Source organism: Rhinopithecus bieti, unplaced genomic scaffold, assembly GCF_001698545.2.
Source record: "Rhinopithecus bieti isolate Rb0 unplaced genomic scaffold, ASM169854v2 scaffold_31787, whole genome shotgun sequence".
NCBI lineage: Eukaryota > Metazoa > Chordata > Mammalia > Primates > Cercopithecidae > Rhinopithecus > Rhinopithecus bieti.
Window position 1 is genome coordinate 2,896,220 of NW_016814655.1, and position 27,813 is coordinate 2,924,032.

Sequence of the window (27,813 nt, forward strand, 5' to 3'; positions counted from 1 at the left end):
TTTAAAAATTTTAAATTATGCTTTACTAAGAGTTACAAACTGACAGTGGTATCTGCATATAATTTATAAATTAAAATACATTGCAGGTAAATCTAAAACTATTCTGAAATTTAAAAATTATTTTAAAGATATATGCATATACAGGAGGGGAGCTGCAAGTTCAAAAATGTTTTACTGGGAGGGCACAGTGGCTCATGCCTGTAATCCCAGTACTTTGGGAGGCCAAGGCCAGCAGATCACTTGGGATCAGGAGTCCAAGACCAGCCTGGCCAACATGACAAAACCCTGTCTCTACTAAAAACAGAAAAAAAAAAAATTAGCCGGGCATGTTAGCACACACTTGTCATCCCAGCTACTTGGAAGGCTGAGACATGAGAATGACTTGAACTCCGGAGTCAGAGTGAGCCAAGATGGTGCCACTGCACTCCAGCCTGGGTGACACAGTAAGACTCTGTCTCAAAAAAAGTTTTACTGATAAGGGTGTACAATCAAAGAGCTTGAAGACCACTGAGTTAGACACCTGCCTCATATGGAAATTAACTGTGTTGACATTTTATGAGCACAATCTTGATATCCTAAAAGAAAAATACAGTGTTTCCACTCCAGCATTCATTTAATTTACATTGTTAATATTAGTGGTTCTGAAGATTCACTGTGCATGAAAATCACCTGAGGAGCTTATTAAATTGCAGGTTTCCAGAGTCTGCTGAATCCAAGTATCTGGAAATATGGCCTGGGAACCTGCATGTTTAATACATCTCACTAGGGATTCTGAATCAGACAGATAGTTGGTAGACCTACACATTAAGAAGGACTTATTTAAATTATAGCAGTATTTTCCTCTACTATGGAACTGGCACCTAAATGTGGAACAGGGGAGTATTCTGATTTACAAGAAGGGCAGACTTTTACTGGCAAATGAATTTGCATCCAGTTACTTTATATAACTTTGCTACTAACGAATCTTAGGCAAATGCACTCAAGCCGTATTTCACCATGTCCCTGAAATGTCCATGTGGATAAATACCAAGCATGACTTTCAGCCCATAACGTGAGTCACTGCCAAATTAACTGGATGATTTTGGCAATGTCATGCAGCCAAACCAAGTTTCAAAACTAGTTCATTTCAAACCCAATTCATTTGGGCCCCTATTCTCACCCTGGGATCAGGCAAATAATACTAACAATGTGAAGAGAACTTTTGTTTTTCAACATGGGAGCATCCTGAAACCCAAAATGTTCACCTCACCTCTACATTATCATCTCCTAGAGGAAGAGGTCACATCAACCCCCCACAGCAGATGCTGAAGTCAGTCACTAGACACAGAAGATGGTTCAGAGATAATAACTATCTAAAACCCTAGGCAGGCATGGCTCACCCTGTAATCTCAACATTTTGGGAGGCTGAGGCAGGAGGACTGTTTGAGGCCAGGAGGTCAAGACCAGCCTGGGCAACATAGCAAGACCCTGTCACTACAATAAATAAATAAATAAATAAATAAATAAATAAATAAATAAATAAATAAAAACATAGGTGAACTGCTAGCAGTTATAGTGGTACAGGGGCATCATTAGAAAGAACAGCTTTATGAAGCCCCGGTCCCTTAGCAAAAGCACATGTGGTTTTAAATGTGAATATGCTGTTCAAGGCTGATTTTGAACCTCATTTGCAAACATAGTTATTACATTATTATCTCCAAACCAGACTAGTGTGGGGGGAAAAGTCATATTACATTTCCTCTGCTCCATGGTAGATCCACCAATGAGCAGATATTAATGGATCCCTGTTAGAATCCCAAGGAGGGGACTCAGTATCAGATGAGTCACTGATCTTGCTCTGATACAAACTTAGTTAGTGACTGGTAGAACGTCATTTGTTTGCCCTGCGACTTAGTTTACCCCAGTGAAACTTGCAAGTCTGTGACTGTTCACCAAATATTTTCTTATGTGCAGATAATAGGCACAAATAGGACGTTTGACTAATTCTTACTTTTGAAGTTGTTCTTTACGTTTCTGAGCGAGGTATTTCTTCTTTAAATTCTGGAGCTCATTGGTAAGTTTCTCTACCTCATATTTATATTCTTTGCTCTGTACTTCATACATATTCAGTTCTGAAGACAAAACCTAACATGGCAAATAAAGCAGTGTTAACAAAAGACACAATATCCTTTTCTGAGAAATCTTTTAATCTGCTACCATTTACTGCAGTGGAGCTGGAGGTGCAAAACAATGCCCAAGCATCACACTTAATCTGCATGCTTCCACCTGCTCAGGGTCCACGTCTGAGCAGAAACCTGGCTGAGGGCTGAAGATGCATCATCTGGTTGCAACTTTAAATAAAATATCATTCCCCCACTTAAAAGAAGAACTATTAGACAACATTCGAACAGGCTCACAGATGAATAGTCTAATGTGCTTCAAGGAATATCATGAATAGAGACAGAAAAATTCCCAGACACACAGTCTAAAATTGCTTTTAAAGCCTTAAAAAAAAAAGAGAGAGAGAGAGTATTCAAGAAAAACATCACTAGAACGTGTGATTCATCTGAGGATTATGAAAAAAATTATTCTGAAATCATCCTGCCATCACTGCTAACTAAGCATTCAATGTATGTGTTTTCAGGGTTGTGATGCTGCTCAATGCCTATCCCCTCTTTACTGTGTTCTTTGGGACCCTTCAAAGCCTGACTACCTGCTTCCTTCCGTTGCTGTGTTCAGTAGCTGCTGCTGGTCTTGGGCTGGACAAGAAGAGTGGGGATTCACTCATCTGCATAGCACATAGCGCATGCCAAAGCTGGGGTGTGCTCCCCACCAAAACCAAAAAGAGAAAAGGAAGGCTATAGTTCTAACAGGGATGCAATAGGCTGGATTTATTTTTCCTCTTGTTTGCTATTTTAAAGCTTTGCATAAAAGGGAGATCTTAGCCTTCTTAGTGTTCATCTGTATCTGAACTCTTTCTTCTTCACTGCTGTGAAAATGATTCTGACTATGTTATCACGGACTAAAGAATGTAATTTTCATGCTGAAAAAAAAAAAAAAAAAAAAAAGCCTGTCTCAATGGTTAAACTCGTAGAAACAAAAACCCTGCTTCTAAACAATGAATGTGGAATTTCCTAAAAGAGTAGGTAAGTATCAAGGACAAACTGGCAGACATGCTCAGTACCACCCACCTCTAAACCTCTTCATGAGGGGTCACATTTCATTTGAGCGAAAAATCTGGATTTCCTGAGATAAAGGGTTAAATTCACAAAAGGCTCCTGTGAGCTTTTGAAGGCAACCCGCAGCTCTGTGTGAATAAGATAGCTCTGTGCTTTTCTAATCTGTATCTACCTCTGAGAAAACAGGAAAATAATGTGTTTTCTTTAAAGTATTCAATTTTTTAAAGGAACAAAATAATCAAAAGATTATGTCTTATGCAAAACTCAAATTACGTCTCAGGATATTCATGTGAAATGAACATTCAGAGTGACAAATTGAAAATTAATGCTCTAATTAGACTTGCTTCATTTGCCGTTTTAAAATAAAAGGATGCAGTTTTACAATGTCCTGTTTTTGAAGGGGTTAGGGCTATACTAGTAGGATGGCATATATTTTACCCCAGGCAGAAAGTCAACGATTATTACCCTCATTGGGCAGGAAGTGCCAGAATTCAACTGGCACATGCTTCATCCTGTGGCTGTGTGTGTAAAACTTCCCCGACATGACAAGAATATCTAAGTACTCGCTTAGGAGGTGAAGCTCAAAATATAGTGTGAACATGCACAATTTTTGAGAAAACTTTACAAAGGCACATATAAAAGTAAAACACTCCATATCTCTGCAACTGAGGGTCTTATGTGACTTAGAAGGGAATCACACTATCAGAAAATCTTGCCGGATTTTATTTCCCTTTCATGGCTACATATTTAAGAGCTGGTCAGGAAGCAAGGCTCTCAGGGCCGGGCAGTAGCTGGACTTCTTCTGTGTATGTTTATTTCAGATGGGATAGAATACCAGAGATCCACTGTGGCATGGCAGTCTGCTTCAGTTGGGCAATGGTGTTAAAATATTTCCTTTGCTCATCCCTGCCCTTCAAGTAATCTAACAAATCATCTTGAGATCATCCATATAAACCCTGTCCTCCACATTTCCATTTCGTGGTCATCATCTTTTCGTCTCTTGCTCACCTGCCTCTTTCTGGAAATGGAGAACGGTGCTAATAGTCCAGGAAGAGAGGGGTAGCTCTGAGGTCAGCTGGCTCATCCTAGACTAGAGCTCTAAGAAAGCTGACCTCAGAGGATTGTGGCATTGAGACACTGGTTCATTGTGTGGAGGCAGTGGACTTGTCCAGGCGTGCTCCCCGGAGTGTGGCTGCCCTGGGACCAGGAAGGAACAGGGGCTACCACTTACTTTGAGCTGCTGCTTCTTGTCATGCAGCGTGCGTTGGTAGAGTTTCAGCTGTTCCGCAGCCTCAGGTCCAGGCTGGCGGGCCAAGACGTGCTTTAGTTCCATGTAGAGTTTCTCCTTTTCCTAGTAGAGAGCAGAACCAGCAGCAGAGATAAACGGCCCCGTCAAAACAGGGAAAATGCCTTTCACTGCACAGCCAGCACAATGTGGGAGTGGCCCAAGCTATTTCACAGCTCCACAGTGATCACATTCACTCACAGATTCATTCAGTCATGCATTGAAACAATCCTTATGAAGGGCCAGGAATGTGCCCAACCTTTGGATACAAGTAATAAGACAATGAGTAAGAGAAAGTTCCTCTCTACCTGAACATAAGATCACAAGGACTGGGAGACAAGGGCAAGGATAGAAGATCTTGCCAGGAAAAGGAGGGAGTGACTGACTCTGGTTGGAAGAGTTGGTTGGAGGAAGGAAGTAAAAAAGAGAATTTTTCAAGAAATATAATAGCCTGGTGCAGTGACTCATGCCTGTGATTCCAGCACTTTGGGAGGCCGAGGTAGGAGGGTCACTTGAGGCCAGGAGTTCAAGACCAACATGGGCAACATAGTGAGACCACGGCTCTATTAAAAAAAAAAAACAAAGAAAGAAAGAAAGAAAAGAAAAATACAAAAATTAGCCGGACATTCTGGTGCATGCCTATAGTCCCAGCTACTTAAGAGGCTGAGGTGAGAAGATCATTTGAGCCCAGGAGATCGAGGGAGCAATGAGCTACGCACCACTGCACTCCAGGCCCCATCTATTAAAAAAAAGAAAATAAATATGATGGCATGAGAAGAAAAGAAATCTGAAAATAGTTTGAGCGAAGAGGTAAATATCCAGGGAAACTCCGGTATGCATATTGGTAGACCTAAAAGAAAGGATTTTCTAGAAACCCTAAGCAAATGATAATTCTGTAACTTTATTTAAACAATAAACAATGTGAAATCCCCATTTGAATCCTAGAGTTTAATTGCTTGTAAAGTGTTTTCAGATCCTTGAACTAAAGAAATTACATACAAGCAAAGATTTATTTCTAAAGCATCTCAATTCTAGATTTCCATATCACTAAACTGCAATAATTTGAATAAACATTGATAAAGTCTAGTGTGTCTACTCATTAGTCTCTGTACACATTTATTTCCTTAAGATAATTGTGGTAAGCACAAGCCCTCTCATTAAATGAAACATTCAGTCAAATGGATATTAATTTTTACCTATAGCTAAGTATTCTTAGCATTGTTATCAAATAATCTGTTTTAGCAGAGAATATAAAAGTCATAAAAAATTAGGTGAAAGAAAATCATTAACCAGTCATTATTAGCATTTGTTTTGGTTTTCCTTTTCCCTGGCCAAATTATTGAAACTTCATTACAAAACATAGCTCTACTTATAGAAGAGTGTATGCAACTTAAAAAGTATTTGGATGGAATCAGCTTCGGGAAAAACACATATGAAAATGATACTCACCATTTAAGAAATAATTCCACAAATGACAAGGAAATCCAAAAGCCCGTGCAAAAGAAGAGAACTTGAACAAATCGAATTACAAAGTGATGATTTTTCCCTTGCTGTACAACACCTCCTGTCACACCTTACAATATAATCTTCACAGTAAATGGATGTAGCAGGCAATGAGAAAGATATCAGGAGGTGAGTTTATTTTCTATAGACACTTAACACCTGCTCTGTTGGGAAAATAACACTTCTGACAAGGCTTCAAGATTCAATTTGGAGAGGGTAATAAATACGTGGAGAAGCCCATGAAACAGTTTTGTCCATTCTTTCAGCTCACCTTTCTCTATACCAGAGTACGGATAGACTTGCAAAGGAAAGAACCTCACAATGACAGAGAGAAAGCAGTCTGGTTTGGGACACAATAATGTCTTAAACTGAAAAGATCATCTTACTCCAAGCAGCTTGAAATGTTTCACAGGTGTAATTCGCTTCAATTACTCTTGGTAGGTTGAGAGGAGAAAAACACAGAAAAGAAAGTTTGAAAGAAACAAAATATTGTCACCTCACCACATAGGTGAGGATCTCAGCATCAGCAGGAATTAATGGTGCCTCTAAAGTCCGTTGGCAAGTCAAAAACCTAGTGATGGTATACCCCAAGAATCACCTTTCCTGCGCAAAACTTCCCCTGGGGCTCAAGGACATGGTATCACCCTGAAAATATTTGGGCAAAATTGAGATACAAAATTCCAATTACATGATATCATGGATAGAAGAATCAAGCCAGAAGGTAGAATCAGGTTCAAAGCCACATTAGAAAGTAATGATGGTAAGAGCATGACTCACCACCTCCATCTCCCCGTCTACACCATCTAAATAAGCCCTGCCATGTCCTCTAATAGAAAGCACAGTCTTCTGTCTGACACAGAGTGAATGATATTGTCATTTATCCGGTCTTCTTCATCACTTCCAATATCTTTTTTCTTTATTTTTTGTTCTTTTTTTTGAGACAGGGTCTCACTCTGTCACCCAGGCTGGAGTACAGTGGTGCAATCATAGCTCACTGCAGCCTCGACCTCCTGGACTCAAGCAATCCTCTCACCTCAGCCTCCCTAGTAACTGGGACTATAGGCATGCACCACCATGCTTGGCTAATTTTTGCACTTTCTGTAGAGGCGGGGTCTTGTTATGTTGCCCAGGCTCACCTCCAACTCCTGGGCTCATTTTATCCACTCACCTCAGCCTCCCAAAGTGCTGTGATTACAGGTATGAGCCACCACACCCAGCCTAGTATTTCTTTCTAGGCTGTAACCTTAATTGAAATGGATTTATTCTAAAGAATAGCTGAGCAACTGAACTGTGAGGGCCCACAAGTATGGAGAAAAGTGAAGAAACTGAATTACCACTAGAACTGTCTGGGTAGTCAAGTCAAAAAGTTCTGAGAATTAAATAACCCAGGGCAAGTGAGCCCTTTGTGTTCATGGTGGATAGAAGAAATAACAAATGAAACTTCAGAGACTAAGATAGTGGAATACATGAAGAGCAGAGGCAAAGGGAATGGGGGCAGTGGTTGGAATGCGTATTGCCCAGCTTCACCACGCGTGAATTTTGGTCAATACTTACAGTGGAAAACCTGTCTGATAAAGCAAAGTCTGGTCAGCATTAACATTCTAGCCTTGTGTGTCACACAGATTCCTATTTTGGGAGAACATGCTAGTAATTTGGATAAATATGAAATGCTTGATGGATTGAAGGTCTTAAGTACAATTGTCTTCCAATTTATTTCTCTCATAACCCTCTACAAGGGCCAACCAAGCTCTTTAAACATTGTGCAATGGTGTGTATAACAACCCCATTTAGAGACAAAGCGTGCAATTCTATTATAAAGAGAATCTATCTTATGCAACAGAGGCTCATTAGCTGTCCAATGTATATTTTCTCCATAAGCCAGCAGTGGCAGAACCAGCTGCCTTATAATACATATCCTGTCCTTCTTCATTAAGCCACATCCATTTCTCCTTAAATCTAGTAGATTAATTTGTCACTTGGTTAGAAGCACCATATGTCAATGAAATATCATAAGAAAATCATAAAGAGTATATTATTTCCCCACCAGTAAGAGATTGCATCTTCAGGTTGGCATTTCTTTTATTCAGAGTTTGCTGGTGACCCACAGCAATAGTACTTTGTAGCATGCCTCACTATTTATTTTATAAACAGCTATACTGGAATCAAGTTCAACTACTAATACCAAAAGAGTAGCTCTCTCTTTGGCTAAGCATGTCTTGAGAGCACTAACCATACTATGTCTATCCTTGAAATGATAGTCTCTTCCTAGATACCCTGTTCTATCTATTGGACAGGCCATCAGATCTGATTATGAATTCTTTTGCTGTGAAGAATCTGCCAAGTTATGCTGGGTAACTGTACTTCTCATTGTCAATATCAGCTGAGTATAGTAGTAAGAAATTAATTATGGTATTAGCTTCCAATAATGCTGTTATTACATGGTGGCAGTCTGTAACTTCACAATGGAAATTCCAGACATATTCTGAACAGCCTATGCAAATAAGAGTCAGTGCTCTTCCAGGTACAATTCAGAAGGAGAAATTGAATTGCTCACAGAACTCCTTTTCCCACCAAGCTAAGGTTTTATAGTCACTGTCTGTTTATATCTTCAGCTGAAAACAGAACGTAGTTCAAACTCATTGTGCACCTCAGCACCCCTTCTTCCTCAGTTCACCTACTTGAAGCAATAATTGACAAGAGGAACTAATTTATTCCATTTTCATCTGAATCTGTATTTGGCAAATGCCAGTGCATTGATTCTGCTCACCCTGGAGTCATCAATTTGCTTGGGTGAGAGTTGGGAATAATCACCTCAGTCTGTGAACAAGCTGACTCAAGCGAAACAGGCCGCTTTCCTCCAGACCAAAGACACATGCTTATCTACACCTACCAGGGCAAAAGCTACCCACTCAGATGCTTGAGTGCCAAGAACTCCAAGGAAAGAGATACCATCTTGCCTTCACTCCAGCCTTACCCAGTGGGTTCAAGATAATGTTGATTTTTTTTTTTTATTCAATAACCACTACTTCTGAGAGAAGTTACTTCGCAGAATATACAGAAAATCTCTTTTTCAAAATGTCAACAGACATCATGTTACTACCAACAGTATTTTATCTTTATAAACCCATTATTTCTCTCCAACTGAATTTTGAGCCTTTAAGGCTAGAACCATGGTGGATCTCTCTCTATATAACTCACACCTACTGTTGTGCTCTCCTCGTTCTATTGAGGAAGCTCAATAATTTCATTGATTGCAATTACATGGTCAGCAAACTATGCCCATAGTATTTTACCAATATACATCAATACAGGTACAGATATATTTGTGTTGAGAACTTTTACTTGAATTAAACCATTCGATAACATCTTCCAGTTAGCAGAGCTTGCATAATTCACTTTACTGAGCTGGTGCTATGAGTTCCATCACATTGAGCAATATTTATTTATTATGTATGTTGTGTATAACTCAGAAAATCACTCGAGGTACAACCTTGCCTTGATCTCTTAAATGTTTATAGAGGTTTTCTGATAGTTCAAGTAGTTTCAAACATTTTTTAAAATTCATAAGACTTGCAAATGTATTCAAATTGGCTCTGAAAAGACTACTTGTATGTGCATGTACATACTGATACACATAAATATAAAAATATAAAAATGTAAGCATAACTTTTTTTTTTGAAATGAAGTCTCACTCTGTTGCCTAGCCTGGAGTACAATGGCACGATCTTGGCTCACTGCAACCTCCGCCTCGCGGGTTCAAGAGATTATCTTGCCTCAGCCTCCTGAGTAGCTGGGATTACAGGCACACGCCACCATGCCCGGCTAATTTTTGTATTTTCAGTAGAGATGGGGTTTCACCATGTTGGTCAGGCTGGTTTCGAACTCCTGACCTTGTGATCTGCCCTCCTCAGCCTCCCAAAGTGCTGGGATTACAGGCATGAGCCACTGCGTTCAGCCGTAAGCATAACTCTTAAACTACATTCCTCAACTAAAAAATGTGTTGACTTTTTAAACAGCCTCCTTAAACACAGAAATCCTAATTGCACACATAACTCTTTTCCAGAATTGAAAAAAAATGCAATACATTTTTGCCTCTTTGCTTGGTTTCAGTCCTTTTTCCATCCCCCCACTACCATCCATAATTCTTAACAGAAGACAAAAGCTACATTTAAAATTCTAAGCAAAATTACTTCCCTCTGTATATAAAAGCAATGCTAGAACACTGTCTGATTTATCTGGAAATGCCTGTTTTCATTAGCAGAAAAATAAATTAGAAACTCTGTAAACATATTACATTTCTATCTAGCTTTAGAAAAGAAAAAATAATGCCTAATACCTTGGGGCTTTCTTGTTTATTGGCTTTATAACGAAGATGTCAGCTAAACTGAACTCTGGGCCCATCTTGTTTATGATGTCATGAAGTAGTAAAGCCCACTGGAGAGGATAGGAAATGCTGGCATTTGGTGATGAAACAGAATTACACAGCCAAGTTCCTTGTGAGCAGGGAACTAGTTGGTTACACAGTGGTTCTTGGCTTTAGATGTAGATGAGTAAGTGTTTTATGAGGCATATGAGAAATTTGCATGCGCTAACCTTCACCATTTTTGTAACAATAGGAAAAATGCTTCTGGTGCTTTCTGATGTAAGCAACACAAGCTTTCTTGAGAGCTCTTTTTGCAAGGGACTTTATTTCCAAAATGCAAATACATGTATGTAAAATCTGGTACAAAGTATGTAATGCTCTAGGCTAGCCTGAACATTGTTACCAAAGCTGTTTGCTGGCTTTAACTTTGCACCTTACCGAGCAATTTAATGCATGCGAAGAATCTGCACGTAGTGAAAATTATGACAGTGTTTTTTCTTAAAGCCAGTAATGAAACACGTCTAGAGAAATTCAAGTCAACTAAGTATTTATTTAGCAACAACTCTATGTGCATGACTGTTCTAGGTTCACACAGAGATCAGTAAGGTTGGCCGGGTGTGGTGGCTCACGCCTGTAATCCCAGCACTTTGGAAGGCTGAGGTAGGCAGATCACTTGAGATCAGGAGTTTGAGACCAGCCTGGCCAACATGGCAAAATCTCATCTCTACAAAAAATACAAAAATTAGCTGGGCACGGTGGCAGGCACCTGTAATCCCAGCTACTTGGGAGGCTGAGGCAGGAGAATCACTTGAACCCGGGAGGTGGAGGTTACAGTGAGCCAAGATTTCTCCACTGCACTCCAGCCTGAGTGACAGAATGAGACTCTGTCCACTCCCCACCAAAAAATAATCAGTAAGGTCTAGAGTTTAGTATCCAGTTATGGAAAAACAAATAACTAAGTCATTATAAAACAAAACAGAGTCATGCCATGTTCCCAAAGAGGTGCGAGGAGTACTATGCATGTGTAGGTAAGTTCAAAAGTGGAAATGATATCAGTTTGGTGGGCCACGGAAAGGGAAATATTTCAGATGCATCTTGGTGGGAAAAGAAGTAGCAGTAATATTTGTGGATCTGAAAAGGTCTTCACTATCAAAGGACAAATTTAATAGATAAAGCCACTTGAAGTTAATCCATTTTAAATAGTATTCATTGTCTCCATGATGATTAAATTTCTAAAACTTATCTGAATACCACGGAGAAATTTGTTTGGGGGAATTTGATAGTTATTGATGTACATCTGTTAAGCAGATGACAGACATAAGTCCTCATTCCCTAGAAACGTTTTCTGATTACATTTTGCCTCCTTTCCTTTGGTTTTGCTGGTTGTAAATATTTGGACTGGAGAGGGCTCCATCCTTGAAGCTGGATCATTGGATTCAAATCATTACCTGGCTAGAATAGGGAGGATGAACTACAAGGATTCAAGGATGGGTATCAGATTACCGGGAACAAAGGAAAGGATTCCTGCCCCAACCAAATCACATTCATGGGGATATTTTTTAAAATTCAACTTAACTGGCTATTCCAAAGGATTTTTTTTCCTATTCTTGGTGAATAGAGCCCTTCAGATGCAAAATAGAATTGTGTTTTCTATGTTTTGGTAAAAGGAGCTAAACAAGGACCTATAGATACATGCTAGAGTGGTCTCCTCTGGAGAAGTTAGCATGAGTAGATGGTAAATGTCTAAAGGGGAAGAAGAGGAGTTGTTTGAAATAGTAAATCAGTAAGTCACTTCCAAATTTAAAGAAAATTGGAGTTGAAGAGTAAGTAGGTTTCCAATTGGCTTTTGCTATTTTTCTTTGAAAATATGTTGTTGTTGTTGTTTTTGTTGTTGAGACAGAGTCTCACTCTGCTATCCAGGCTGGACTGCAGTGGCACAATCACAACTCATTGTAGCCCTGACCTCCTGGGCTCAAGCAGTCCTCCTACCTCAGCCTCCCAAAATGAAATGAAATAAAATGGTGTCCAATTTTCAAAATAAATGATAAAATAAAAGTGGCAGTGAGATTTTTTTCCTTGAAACACTGATCTAATACTCATAGGTTTTTTTGTCTTATAGTTAACAAAATTTACATTTTAGTTGTAATAATGTGCTACTGTTAGAACAAACAAATAACCAGTAAACCCCAATTAAAATGACTGGTGCTTTTTGACATAACTGACAACATTATATTACAGTATAGTTTGACTTCATATATCTGACTACTATAGTGCACATTTTCTTAAATTTTTATTATGTAACAATCATATTAAAGAATATACATAGCATATACAGCTATAAAGCATGATAATAAATGCTCAGGGTAAACCCATTACCCAACTTATGAAATAGAATATTCTCATTACCAAGAAGCTACTGTGTACTCCCTTCTCCAACCCACCTCTGTGCTTACAACCATCATCCAAGGTAAGCACCATTCTGAAACCCATTATCATAATTGTCTTGATTTTTCCATATAGTTTTATCACATATCTGTTACTTAGTTTTGCTTTGATTTATAAAAATGTATCTGAGTGTATCTAGTTTTCTTTGGCTTGCTTGTTTTCCTCAATAATATGGTTCTAAGATTTATTGAACCATAAATCTTATGGTTATTGTGTGTTTCTGTTCATGTAGTTGATTTGATATTCCACTGGGTAAGAATTCCACAATCTCTGCATTCACCTGTCAGTTGGTATTTGGGTTGTCTCCAGGGTTTTGTTTTTATAAACATTCTTCTGCATGTTCCCAAGTTCAGAAGTCCAAGTCTTTCTAGGATATAGACCTATGAGTGGAAGTGCTGCATCTTAAAGCTATATGAACATTCAACTCTATAAGGTAACAGAAAATTATTTTCCAAAGTGCTTTATAAAAATTCCCATTGATTTGTATACTTGCCATTGCTGAGTGTTGTCAGGCATTCCTAAGCAAAGGACCCAGTTAAGCCATACCCAGACTCCCGACCCACTGAAGTTAGAAGATAACGTGTGTTGTTTTAAGCTGTGAAACTCATGGTTATTTGCAGTGGAGCAATAGATAACTAATACAGACATGTTAAGTTTTGTCCTTCTAGAAACAGTAAAATGGCATCTCAATGTTATCATATGTCCCATCAAATGTTCCATTTCCCTTCTTATAAAATAAGATTTTCTCCCCAAGTTTATTCATTTGTGTTTCCTCCTCTGAGAAATGCCTGTTCACATATAGTCTTTTTAAAACTGATTTGTAATTATTTATATATTCTGGATATAGAAAGAAATATAAAGTTTGTGCTTTTCTTTATAATTTCTCTTAGGGAGCAGACATTCTTAATTTTAATGTAGCAAGATTTATACATATTTCTTTCATGGTTAATGTTTGTATTTTATTTAAATACTCTGAACAAGTATTTTAAAATATTTCTGTTAGCAGTAATATTTAAAACTTCATTAATTTCTTCCAAATTCCCTCTTAATCCTTTGATATTTAAAACATTCTTTTTTGAAGTGCCTATACTTATATTTGTTCAATTTTCTCTTTTTCCACTAGATCCTAATTTAGATCATTGCCTTCGTACATGATTCCAGCATTTTTCTAGTATCATGAAGTTGCATTGACTTCATGGTATCTAACATCTTTTGCAAAGTTTAATTTTACAGTTGCCATGCATCGTATTTGCATTGTACTGTTGGGTATTAATAATGTTAAACAATTCTACTGAAACAGACCAATGATGTCAGGATGGGCAAGGGTTAGTCATATGATGCTGGGAGGAATGTCTGAGTAGGAAATAGTCACATAAATGGCAAGCTCATTTGTTAATATTTTTATGTTACAACAACCTTTACTTTCCTGCACAATCTCACATTTGGGAGAATTGGACTAAAAATACTGGAAAGGAGTAATAGAAGCAGTAGCAGCAGCTCTCAGTTTTAGATCAGGTATTATGAATATGCCAGACATGGTGCTAAGCTCAACACATGTGTTACTTAATAACTCCACACAACAAACCTGTGAGCTGATTGTTGCTATCCCTATTTTCCAGATGAGGACGTTGAGGTTCAGAAGTGTGACTTGCCCAAATAAAACAACTAGAAGGTGTCAGAGCCAAGATTTGAACTTATATGAAATAGAACATTTCAATGACTGAGAGAGAAATTGATATATATAATCTCTTTGCTCTTAACCACTATGCATACTACTCATAACAGATGGAGAGTAAGCGAAGAGAACAACACAATCAAAGTCACAAAGGTGAAGAAGTGAGAGCTTAAAAGCATCCAGTAAGTAGCTCGATTTGGCTAGAGCCTGAAGCTTGTGCAAGGTACTCTACACCAGGGACTGCCTTACCAGCCTAGAAAGGAGGTACTACATATGCCTTGAATGACAGGCAGATGAGTTTGTTTTCAATACAATAGGCACTTGGAAGCTGATATAGTTTGAATATTTGTCCCTGACCCAATCTCACACTGAAATGTAATCCCCAATACTGGATGTGGGTCCTGGTGGGAGGTGCTTGGGTCCTAGTGGTGGATCCCTCATGTCTTGGTGTTGTCCTTGCAAGAGTGAGTACTAGTGAGATCTGGTTGTTTAGGTGTGTGGCACCTTCCCTCCTACTCTCTCCTGTTCCTGCTTTCACTATGTGCAGTGCCTACTCCCGCTTCACCTTCCACCACGAGAAAAAGCTCGCTGAGGCTTCCCCAGAAGCTGAGCAGATGCCAGCGCCATGCTTCCTGGACAGTCTGCAGAACCGTGAGCCACTTAAAACCCTTGTTTATAAATTACCCAGTCTCAGGTATTTCTTCATAGCAATGCAAGAACAGCCTAACACAAAAGCTACTGAGGGCTTCTTGGTGTATAATAGATTATTATTCTAGTAATAAAAATGTTATTCTATTGTATCGTATATACATACACTACTCTAATAAATTATTTCTGTTATAAGACATATATAAAACAGAACATTTCAAAGATTGAGATTAAAATGCACATACAGCACTCAGTGTTTAAGCGTTCCACTTCAGAGAACTGGCTTAAGATCATAGAGAAGACCTGAATCAGGATAGTGCCTGGGGGGAAAAAAGAGGTTGGAAGCAGATGCAAGAGCATATGGAGATGGAATTACATGATCAGCGACTGACTGGAACATGGGTGGGAGGAGTTAGAAATGACTCCGGCATGTCAAGCCTCTGGGAGCCTGGAAAAGCTGCCACAGCATGAATGTGCATACCCATGCCAGGGAAGGAGCCGGCTTCAGGCAGAAGATGGTAAGTTCAATTTTAAAGAGTCTACAGGGCATCCTTTTGACAAATAAGTTTTAAGGAATACAAGACCAGAATGCAGAAGAGTCTATATAAGACATCTTGACTTTATCTACATAACAGTGATAATTGAAGCCTTAATAAAGAATGAAATCCTGAGGGTGAAAGCAGTAAAAGCAATGTTCAAGAATATTCTCTGGAGAATGGTTAACATCTAGGGAATAGGAGAAATGAAAAAAGGCCAAAGAAGAAGAGAGAAAGAAGAGTCAACAAGGGAGGAGAATCAGCAAACTTCTGAGCCCTAAGAGATGAGAGAGAAGGCAAGTGTGAGTGTGTTTGATGCCATCAAATGTGGTTGAGGCTAAAAAGGACAAGGGTTGAAGTCAGTCTGTTGGAACTGTTAACTCATCTATTTATTTATTTCAGAGACAGGGTCTCACTCTGTTGCCCAGGCTGGAGTGCTGTGGCGCAATCTCGGCTCACTATAACCTCCACCTCCCAGGTTCAAAAGATGTTCCTGCCTTAGCCTCCCAAGTAGCTGGAACTACAGGTGCACACCACTATGCCTGGCTAATATTTTGTATTTTTGGTAGAGATGGGGTTTTGCCATGCTGGCCAGGCTGATCTTGAACTCCTGACCTCAAATGATCTGCCCGCCTTGGCCTCCCAAAGTGCTGGGATTACAGGCATGAGCCACCACGTCTGGCCAGTTTACTCATCTACTTAAACATTTGAATTTATTTGACCATTCATTCATCCAATTATCTATCCACAAAACATGTGCTGATGGACAGACACATCAGGCACAATGCTACTCTGGCATTATCATCGCTGGTATCATGGTTGTTCTCATAGTCACCAGTTACCATTTATTAATCAACTATTATATGCCAGTCACTTTTCATAAATTATATCCAATCCTTATAATAAGTCTATAAATCAGTAAGTATCTTCATTTTACAGACGAGGAAACAAGTAACTTGACCAAAGTCACAAGTCCTAGAGCTGTACAGAAGACTCAATTCCAAAAGACCATGCTCCTTCCTAGAGACAGTGTGGTTCTCAAGGAATTTAGAGTCTAATGGGAGAGGCAGAGAAGTGACTCAATAGGATATTGTGATAAGAGCAATTCTTGACAGTTACAGGTGACATCACAAAAATCAGAGAAGGAACACTTCTGAAAAGAAAGGTTCCCTGGGATTTCATCACCAATAAAGGTCTATCACTTCCCAAATGCTTGGAGGCTTCATCTCCAAAGGTCACCTGCTGAATCCATGAGTTTCTCTCCCTGACTCACTCTCTCTCTCTCTCTCTCTCTCTTTCTCTCTCGAATCCCTGCTTCTTGGTGATTTGCTCAAGGGTGAGATGAACCAGGCTGCAAGAATGTTGGGATTCCACAAATAGATAACCTAATGGCATGTGCCATTCGAACCCACAGTCTGTGGTCCTAAAAGGGCTCATTCCTCAGACCTTGTATAAACTGGCTAACTTAGAAGGAGACCTGAAGCCTCCTACACTTTGCTCACTGAAGCCTGGGATCAAGCGTCAGCCTAGACAATGAATTCTCAGCTTCCTCTCAACAACATGCCACTGAGGTAGGAAACACAAGAGAAGTTCTAGAACCACAAATAATTACGCCTATACTATAAATAATCCCCTGGGGATTAATAAGAGAAGGCAGAAAGAATCCAGTTACTCATAAAATAGTAATTATAATAATAGCTAACATTTTATTTAGCACATACGACAAGCTCTGAAAACCAATTTATAGACATTATCCATGTGGTCTTCATACATCAACTCCATTTCACAGATAAGGAAACAGAGGCTGAGTGAGGCTAAGTAATTTGCCCAGGATCACACACTTAAAATTGCAGAGTTAGGATTCCTACCCAGGCCAGTGTGACTCCAAGCCTGGAGCCGCACACTCTTGGCTTCTTCAAATAGTTTGCAAAGCAAAGTATTTGAAGTCACCTGCCAAACCAGAGGGACAGCCAACGAAGTGAGGGTTCCGGAGAGAATAGACCAGCTGTGTAACTGTACATTGACAATGACAGCTGCATAAGGAAAGGATCTTAAGCAAGCAACTTGTTAAAACATGCAATGTAGCAATGAAAGGCTACTCAGCAAAATCTTGCTTACTTGGAGCATTCTTTGGAAGAGTGCACTAAATTAAAACTTGAAATACTGAAATATTTGAAATATCTTGAAAACAAGAAATATTCTGATGGAATTAAATACTCAAGTTGAAATAACTCCAAGTAATTTGAACTTTGTGATGAAATCCTAAAAAGACTCCAAGCAAGAGCTGGATCATGACATCATGGGATGGGCTCAGAGCAGAGAGGGCTCCATCCTGGCTCTGCACCTCTTCATGTTCCCTATATGCCATCACACAAAATCACTGTCACTCCCTGATCCGACCAGGCTCTCCTGAGACTTCTTGCCTTGGTACTGGCCACTTATTTTTGCAGAATGCCCTTCCCCTATTTCCACCTCCACCCCTTGGCAAACACATTCCCATCCTTCAAGACCCTGATGATCAAAGTAACTTCTCTTGAGAGGTCTTTCCAGCTTCTTCAAATTAACTGCATCTTGCCTATAATGCTAGTGCTCTGGGAGGTTAAGGTGGGAGGATCTCTTAAGGGCAGGAATTCAAGACCAGCCTGGACAACAGAGCAAAATTCTACAAAAAATTTTAAAATTAGGCACGTGCTGTGTCACATGCCTATAATTGTAGCTACTCAGGAGGCTGAGGCAGGTGGAAGGCTTGAGCCTAGAAGTTTGGGGCTGCAGTGAGCTATGATTTTACCACTGCACTCCAACCTGAGTGATGGAACGAGACCCTGTCTCAAAAAAAAATAATAATAATAAAATAACTGCATCTTTAGTGTTAAAGTTAGGTTTTTTTAACCTTGGGTTGATTTAGTCATATTCTTCATTGGTTTAGGCAAAGCCATCTTCAACCTTATAGCATAAATAACACTACAAGAAACATCCTCATCACAGATATATTGACACAAAATTCTGATTTATTTTCTCGGGATTAATTCTTAAAATAGAATTTCTGAGTCAGAGTTTTTATATTATAAAGCCTTTAATACATACTACCATATTCTCTTCTAGAAGGTTTACATCCATTTAAACTCTACTCACAGTATATAAAAGTGCCTACTGGCTGGGTGCGGTGGCTCACGCCTGTAATCCCAACAGTTTTGGAGGCCGAGGCAGACAGATCACAAGGTCAGGAGATCAAGACATATGGTGAAACTCCATCTCTACTAAATATACAAAAATTAGCTGGGCATTGTGGCGTGTGCCTGTAGTCCCAGCTACTCAGGAGGCTGAGGCAGGAGAATTGTTTGAACCCGTGAGGTGGAGACTGTAGTGAGCCAAGATCACACCATGGCACTCTAGCCTGGTGACAGAGTGAGACTCCGTCTCAAAAAAAAAAATAAAAAATAAAAAAAATTGCCTATTACACCCACATTTTAACACTGAATATCATCATTCTTTTCTTGTCTTTGCTGGTCTGATAGGCCAAAAGGAAAGATAATTATTCTTTTAATTTTCACTCTTTTGATTACTAATAAGGTTACCTTATTTTCATATGTTCACTACTGATTCATATTTCTTCCTATGTGAACTGTTTGCTTATTATCTGTACCAGTTTATTCACTGATACCTTTTCAAATTGATTTGTAAAACTCTTTATATATTAAGGATAGTGAACTTTCTCTGCCATATTTGTTACAAATGTTTTCCTAGTTTTTTCCTTCTACTTTTGAAACGCTTTTACTATCCTCATAATGTATTAAACTTTTTATGTAGACAAAGCTATCACTCTTTTTCTTTATCATTTCTGCCTTTGGTATTACACTTCCTCTACTTCTAGATACATACCCTAGAGAGACGCTCATGTATGTGTATAGGAAACTTGTACATGAATGCCCCTGAAATACTTTTGCAATAGTGAAATTTGAAAGAAAAAAACCTAAATGTTCATCATCATTTAAAAAATGGCTATAGAATAGATATACAATGGAATTATTTTTATCTTTGATGTGTATCAAGGATAGGTCTCAAAAATACAGCATTGAGTGTAGAAAAAAGAAGAAAATGAATACTAATGCATTCAGTATGCTACCATGTGTATAAATGTAAAATGTACCAAGTAATTCTATAAATTGTAAATGCATCTATTTGCAGTAAAAGCACAAAAATATACTGACGGATTACACATCAAATTAATGACAGTAGTTGCCTCTGGAAAAGGCAGAAAAGAAATGGGACTTTGAAGGGACACAAAAGTTTTCATCTAATCTGAAAATCTATTCACTTCATTTTTTAAAAAATCTGAAACAAATGTGACAAAACATTAATATTTACTATTTTGGGTGAATAGAGACAGTTGTGTTCTATTATACTCTACTTTTCTGCATTAACATTTTATCTAAAACTCATATAAGAACCGTTCCTGTGTCTTTTTGTATCCCTAGAATAAGCATAAGACCTGGTACTCAGTGTTTGTTGAATGAGTGTGTGAATGAAAAGAATGAATGAATGAATGATTAATGTAACTGACTAAACAACTCTCTGCCACATCCAGTAGTGCCCTCATTCAGATTACATCAAATACACTCAGTAAATCAGAAAGAACCAAGTAGCCAAACTGGTACCCAACTAATCGTGACCATAAAACAGAACTGTGCTCATCAATGTGGTAGCCACTAGCCACCCATGGCTATCAAGCACTTGAAATGTAGTCTGAATTGATATTTGCTTTAAATGTTAATACATGGCAGATAGTGTAAACTTAGTACAAAAAAAACCCATAAAATATCACATTAATAAATTCATTTCATGTTGAAGTGATATTATTTTGCATGAACTGTGTTAAACAATGTTATTAAAATTAATTTTACCTGATTATTTTTACATTTTCTTATTGTGGCTACTAGAAAATTTAAAATCACACATGTAGTTCACATTATTTTTTAGTGGACAGCACTGAAATAGAGCAACAATGGTGTTTTTTAGATGCAAAAATGTGTCCAGTCTCACATGTGCCTCATTTGAATGCAAACCAATCACCTCTTTATATAAATAATGGCATGAAACTAGACGAAAAAGTATGAGGTCATTACGCTGCACAGCCGACAACTTGGAAAATTAGACCTCATGCAAATTGTTCCATAAAGCACTTAATAAAATTTTAGGAAAGTGGAAAATTGTGTATTAAGTTCTGTAGTAGAAAGATGATTCATTTCCAAAAGAAGACTGTAGGTGAGAAGGTAACATGAAAAAGCAAAACCATAAGAAAACGACCTTTTGTTTTCAGGTTCCTGGTGTTTCTGTTGCCCCGTGGACTATCACTGGATCAGCCTGTGTGATTTTAGTGGTCCTAGGGCAGCTCCCTTTTTAATGCTGTCTACTCTTGACTGGAAAGTGATGATTCTAGTACAGTCCCATTGACACTAAGACCCATGTGGTCCAGTCACAGAGAGCTATCATGGGCAAAGAAAGCAACCAACAAGTAACTTCAGGCTAACTTAAGTACATCATTCGTGTCTTTCGACTATTGTGAAGGGGATACATGATCCACATCAGCACTTAAAACCCCCCTTCCCTCACCATGTGCAGCCACCTTCACATTCTTGACTTCAAAAGCTCTAGAATAGCTCCTTTCATGTGCTGCCCATCTATCTACCCCTCACTGCTATCCTGATTATGTATCTGAAAAGCCAAGGGAACGACTCTGCAGGGGCAGACCCCTCCCTGAATGGGAGGAGGGGCTGTCAGTGAGAGAGCCAGAGCCCTCAGTGAGAGAGCAGAACCCTCAGAGCAGGCAGAAGAGGAAAGGCTGCGGGGGAAAAAAAAATGAGTTTATATTTGTGTTCTGTCCAAGTCAGCCAAGGCCTGGAGCCTCAAATGCAAAAGTATAGTAATTCTATGCCTAGTCCAAGAGTCAACCCAGGTAAGTAGTAGCTCAACAGATGAAAAGATCAGTTTTCATCTTTTAAAAGTGAGGGATGGTATAAACATGTACCTTGAGTTGTTTTTTACTTAGGAGAAAGCGAATTTGGGCGAGACCTAACAGAATGAAAGATTTCACAAATCAGAGAGCAACAGTAATATTCAATATCAAAGAGGAATTGAGGCTGCTCCAAATACACATCAATTTCAGAAGTGACACTTACTAAGGGATCCTTAACAAGGAAATATCGATAAACAAATTTGGGGGACAGGAGCTGATATGCCACAGTAGACACTGGCATGCTTTTCTGCCTTTATCTGGTTGACATATTACCCCTGAAATTCCACAGCTAGTTGAATACGAATGTCATTTATTCAAGGGCTGGCTTTGAAATGCTCAAGCTCCAAGGTCTCCCTCTCTGAATGCAGGCTGGCTCACTCCTTTGCTCTCTGCCCTTGCCACCAGGACTCCACTCAACCCTCCCACTGCACCAGCACGTTAGCCTCTGCCTGATTTCATTGCTCTCCCTCCTCTTCCTCAACTGCAGAGTCAAATGTTTCTGAGTGCCCCCCACAGCACCTGCCACCCCCTCATCCCCAACCTCTGTGACAACTGCCATGCACAATCCCAGCACTACCTCTCTCCTACTGTGGGGTCAATCACTCAGCTCCTGGCCACACAGTGCTGCTGGAGGGCAACGCAGAACTGTACAGAATGGAGCTGCTACAAATTCAAGAAAATCAGTGGATCTGTGTCTTGATCCATTCCTTTTCTCTGCTCAGCAATTCTCATGTCCATTTCTTGGGAACACCTGGACAGTGTCTGCTCCAGCAGCCTCTTCAGACCCATCTTTGGGACCCCAGTCTCTCCTCCAACATACGTGCTCAGCAGATGGCCTGATCTAAGCAGACAAAAGATACCTTAAGTGACCCCAACCTCCATTGCAAGACACCAGTGCTACCTAAACTCTCTCTGCCTTCCTGACCATCTCACATGAAGAGCTGGTAGCCTTCATCCTCTTGCCTAGTATGTGCATGTGAATCAACATATGCAGACACGCACCCATGCACATGAAGCCACACATACTATCCCCAGGCACATTCGCAAACATGCATTCCTATCTTGACCCTTGTCTCTCTTTCCTGGGCTTGCTCCTTGCACTCGTGCCTGTCATCCCATCCCTCTCTAAAATGTTTATCATGGACCAGAAGAGCACGCATCCCTCCATTAGACTCAGGGAGTGGGGCTGAGACAAAAAGAGGTCTTGCATGGCTTATTCTGTGTTTCTAAATCGTTTGAATCTTTTACAAGAATGTATTTGTGTTTTATATCTGTGTTTTTACATTTTTTCCCTCCAGTGTTTCATAGTCAAATGTCTCCTACAAGTAACCCAAGTCTGTTGTCCCCATTGTTTCACATCTCTTTCATTTGGGGCCCTTGGCTGCCAGACTTCCATCCCCAACAACTTCCCAGAACAGGACTCTCACAGGACATCAGTGAGCGACTTCCCTGTGGGCACATCCTTCCCTCGATTATGCTTCTCCTGGCGGATGCTGACAGTGATGTCCTACTCCCTCCTGGAAGTTCCCTCCTCCCTTGGCCTTTGTGATACCAGCCTTTGAGTTCCATTGCAAAATCAGACACAGTCCACTGCCAGATCCTGCAAACAACCAGATGAGCTTTCTCCTTCCTTCTCCTAAAATCCAGAAACGTAGTTTTGTCTAAGCAAGGAATACAGAGCCTCTCCATGTGCTTACATGTGTTTGCACAGGAAATGTCATCCCCTCAACAGCATACTACCCACTCTCACACAACAGCCAGTTTCTCTACGATCCCCACTTTAGGAAAAAGCCAAAGACGATAAGGTCACACCAAAGTTTCCATAACCCTCGATGTTGCTGAGGGAGCTTCTTCACACCCCACCTCTATATAGACCAGCCAAGGGCCACCTGGCTGGGTCCTCCCTCCTCAGTCTCTCCCTGCTCTACCTCTGTGCTTCTGGGGAAGGGGCAAAGATAATGTCCTAGCTGAACAGAATTTTGAAAAATGAAGAGCGGTTTAGAGCACAGAAAGGCATGGGTGCATATTCTCTGTGGGGAATTTCATTTTCAGAGACAGAAAAGAAAATCTATATTAGAGAACCACAGTCAGGTAAATGTTGTGAGTGCGTGTTAGAAATTAATCAGTGCGAGCACTAAATGAGGTGCTGTGGGTAGAAGTGCTTTGCAAAATATAACTTGTCAGACAAATGTTAGATCCTTCCATCAACATCCATCTCACAGAGTTGTTGAAGACCGGATGAGACAATATATGTAAAATTGCTTTGTCAACTAGAAAAAAACCTTTATAAATTGTAATTATTCTGTGATATTTTTGCCTCTCACTAGATTAAGAGTCAGACTGTGACAATATTGAAGAAAATTAATATACCTGCTAATTTATTTTGAATCTACATTCTTGGAACTGTTTTTATAAACTGAGAATTTTAATTAATTTCCATCCTCTCACCTTTTTTCAGATGAATAGATTGAAATAAACTTCAAATCATATTAATAACCCAGCCAAGTTCCTAATGACTGTCAATTAGACCACCGACTTTGGACTTAAGACCTGAAAGTCATCTTTTGTACCTGTCCACAATAACAAAGCCAGTCAATTTTCTCTTGTGACTATTTTAATTTCCTTCATTTCAATCTCCTTGGGCATTGTAACAGCACACTTCCTCTGCAGTGGCTTCTTGGCCATTCACTCTGCTGTTAACCTCTCAGATTTCTAAAACCCAACATCATTTTCATTATTCCAACTAATTTTTTTAAATAACTGATATTATAAACAAAGCAATAAGTGAGGACATAAAAACAAATTGAATGATTATTGGAAAGGAAGAGGAAAATAATCACTTCTTAAACAAGGTATGATTACATACCTAGAAACCCAAGAAAATTAACTGAGAAGCTATTTAGTATGATATGTTGGATACAAACAAGTATGCAAAAATCAATAGCTCTCAACAGGCTGGCAATAACCAACTGGAACATGTAATGGGGTGAAAATGTCTTTCTTCATAACTGCCAATCTCTATCAGAGGCACAATCTGGAAGAGTGAAATGGAACGAAAGAATTACTGGAGTCTCTAGTTTTCCTGTGATTAAAAAAAAAAAAAAAATTGCAGCCTTTTGTAACATGGATTTTCTTTCCCTGTTTTTTGTTTTGTTTTGTTTTGTTTTGTTTTCAGCCTGGGTTCATCAAAGTTTAAAGAGTCTTAAGGTTCAAGCTTCAGCCTGGATAGTTGGGAAGAGTAGGGAGGGAGAGAGGATGATAGAAGTGGGGAGGGGAAGGAGGTGTGGGGGAGGGGAAGGAGGTGTGGGAGTAGGGGTGTGGTATGGTGAATGGTCCCCAAGGCAGCAAATTGGTTTTGTCAACCTTGGAGTTATCACTGACCGGGAAGAAAGACTGAAAGCCACCTTTGACCCTCCTCCCTTGACCTTCACAGGGATTCAATTTCCAAGTCCCCTATGCTGGTCTTTTTTGTTTTGTTTTGTTTTTCAGAAGGTCTCACTCTGTTGCCCAGACTGCAGTGCACTGGAACCATCACAGCTCACTGCAGCCTCAACCTCTGGTCAAGGGTGATCAGGTAGGTGATCCCCCCATCTCAGCCTCCCAAGTAGCTGGGACTACAGGTGAGCACCGCCACATCCAGCCAATTTTTGTATTTTTTATAGAAACAGGGTTTTTCCAGGTTGTTCAGGCTGGTGTCAAACTCCTGAGCTCAAGCAATCCACCACCTCGGCCTCCCAAAGTGCTGGGATTATAGATGTGAGCCAGCGCCCAGCCTATGTTGGTCTTTTTAAGATCTCATGGATTTGCTCCTTTCTCCTACTCCTTTCTTCTCCTCCCCAGGGCCTGTCCCTTACCAATACCCTCAGTACCTCAGGCCCAAATCACAGCTGCTCCTTATCTGCTCCTTTAGCCCCAGTCCCTGGCCTCAGTCTTCTTCCTCGTCACTTTTACCGAGTCACACTCGACCGGCTAATCTCCTGCAGAATGTAGGCCCAGAGAGCCAACCAACCTTGGCTAGGACACAATGGTCACTTCTCACCACAGATTGCATGGGTTTGGGCCCCCAGCTCTGCCACGGGATACTGTGTGGCCTTCGCCATGTTACTTTATCACTCTGAGCATCAGCTTCCTCATTTGTAAAACTGGTCTAACACTTTAAAATTCTTATGAGGATAACATACATAACATAAAGGATTGGACACACAGTAAAATAGGCGGTCGAGACCTATTAGCTGCAGCTGTGGGAGTTGTGGTCATTGTCACTATTAGAGTGCATAGTTGTCTCCTGGAGCTAGGGTAATGCCTGTGCTTGGTCTCTAAGACATATAATTGGTCCCACCAAATATATCTAAAGGTACCTTCCAAAACAAAATAGCCAGCTATATCTTCCTGCTACTCAACCACATCCCCACACCCCAGATGTGCTCACCTCTGCCTCAGAACATTGACTCTTCATTTGTCCTCAGCCTGAAATGCCCTTTTCCTTTGTTTCCAAAAGTACCCCCTTCAAGAACATTCTAATATTCTGCCCATGTGCTTCCATGGGCCTTTTCTACACCAACACCACCACCATCACATGTAGTTACTCTTCTTCTTACCCTGGGTGTCTAGCTCTGTCCTAGGCAGTTTAAATCAGTTAGCTCATCTGATGCACACAGCAACGCTATGAATCAGGTACTGTTCCTCTTGCTGCCTTACAGCTGGAGTCACTGGGGCTTTGAGAGGGTTAGTTACTTGCCCAAGGTCAGAGGTAGTCATTGGTAAAACCAGGACTCAAAATAGGTCTCAGCTTTCAGCCACTGTGCCATCCTGCCTCAGCGTATGTTTTTAGGCAATAACTGGATAAGTCATTTTAACACCTCAAGGCCCAGCCCAAACATGTCCTCTTTGTCCTTGAGGAAGCCAGTTCTTACTCACCTCACCTGCTCTTATCCTTTTGGTATGCACAGCAGTTTTAAAGAACAACACCTGATTATATACTGTCCCAGACAGTGGCTCTACTGCATAATTAGGCCCTCCCTATTGTCAGTATCCAGAATGACGTGTTTAGGTGTCATTGTGTATTGTTCACTGAATGGAACTGTAAAGTAATGATCTGGATTTTCACACACTGCTCCTGGAGATCAGTCTCATTTCTCCCCAAATATACCTCAGAAATCTTCTCAAATAGATCATCAATTTCTTGCAGGTAAGGACCATGTCCTATTCCTTTGTTTCTCATAAACTTCTATAGATATTATAGATACCCCAAAATGCTTTTTGGTTCATAATTAGTCTGCCAAGCAAGCTTCTTAATTTATGGGAAGGCAGTTCTCTGGAGGTGTGCAGGACAAAAAGATGTAAGAGGGAATGACCTATTATCATCTCAGAACAGATAGTACACTGGGCCCCTACACACATTGGAGGAAAGCATTCCAAACTGTCAGAAGCCAAAAGCAAACTGAGGCTGATGGTATCAACATAACGCTTAATATGCTACAGATTTGGCACCTGCTCCAGAGAAGGCTGTGTGTCAAGAACTCAGAAAAGGACTCCCAGGCATATAGGCAGCTCCCAGGCTGTTTCCTACACATTAAATACATGCAGAGTAGGGAATATACATTTTTTAATGCATGAAACATGAGCCAGACTTGACACCCATCTATCAGAGCTGCTTTAAGATAATAAAATCAGCACTGCCATTATAAGGAGAGGGAACTTGATGACCCCCTGGAGATTTCTTCCAGTCTCAACGATTCTATAAATTCCCCTAAAATCATAAAAAAGCAGATTAAGGATTCATGTAGGTGTTTGGACTATAAATACAAATTAATTTCTGCTCCACCTGCAATTTTTCTCATCCTTGTAAGAAGCACCTCCGTTTCTAAGATATTTCTGGGTAAAACACCAACAGAGGAGCTAAAAATAGAGAGGACTCCCCTAGGTCCTTGTTGGCAACTATTTTCTTCTAATTTCACAAATAAATCCTCATGTTGAAATAAACTGAATTGAATCTTGCTGCTGTCCAAAAACATTTATCACTGAAAATCTGTTTTGTTTGGGGAGTAAGATATAATTGTACACAGATTCAATAACAACCTAAATGTTCCACTGAGAAATTCTTTATTGAAAACGTTTTGTTTGGACTCTAAGTAATCTACTTCTTTTCTTTTTCAGTTACTGGCCATATTATTGTTACTTGTTTCTA

General features: G+C 39.8%; 1 protein-coding gene across 2 annotated transcripts in view; it reads right to left on the reverse strand.

Annotated features, from left to right (window-relative positions):
• The window catches only part of CFAP58 (cilia and flagella associated protein 58), a 108,862-nt gene that overhangs the window by 5,559 nt on the left and 75,490 nt on the right, over window positions 1–27,813 (reverse strand). For both annotated transcript variants that reach the window (XM_017851646.1, XM_017851647.1), the window contains 2 exons: window positions 4,390–4,509; window positions 1,991–2,124 (listed from right to left, as the gene is read on the reverse strand). In XM_017851646.1, coding sequence (XP_017707135.1) covers window positions 1,991–2,124; window positions 4,390–4,509 — 254 coding nt within the window. The remainder of the gene's footprint in view (window positions 1–1,990; window positions 2,125–4,389; window positions 4,510–27,813) is intronic.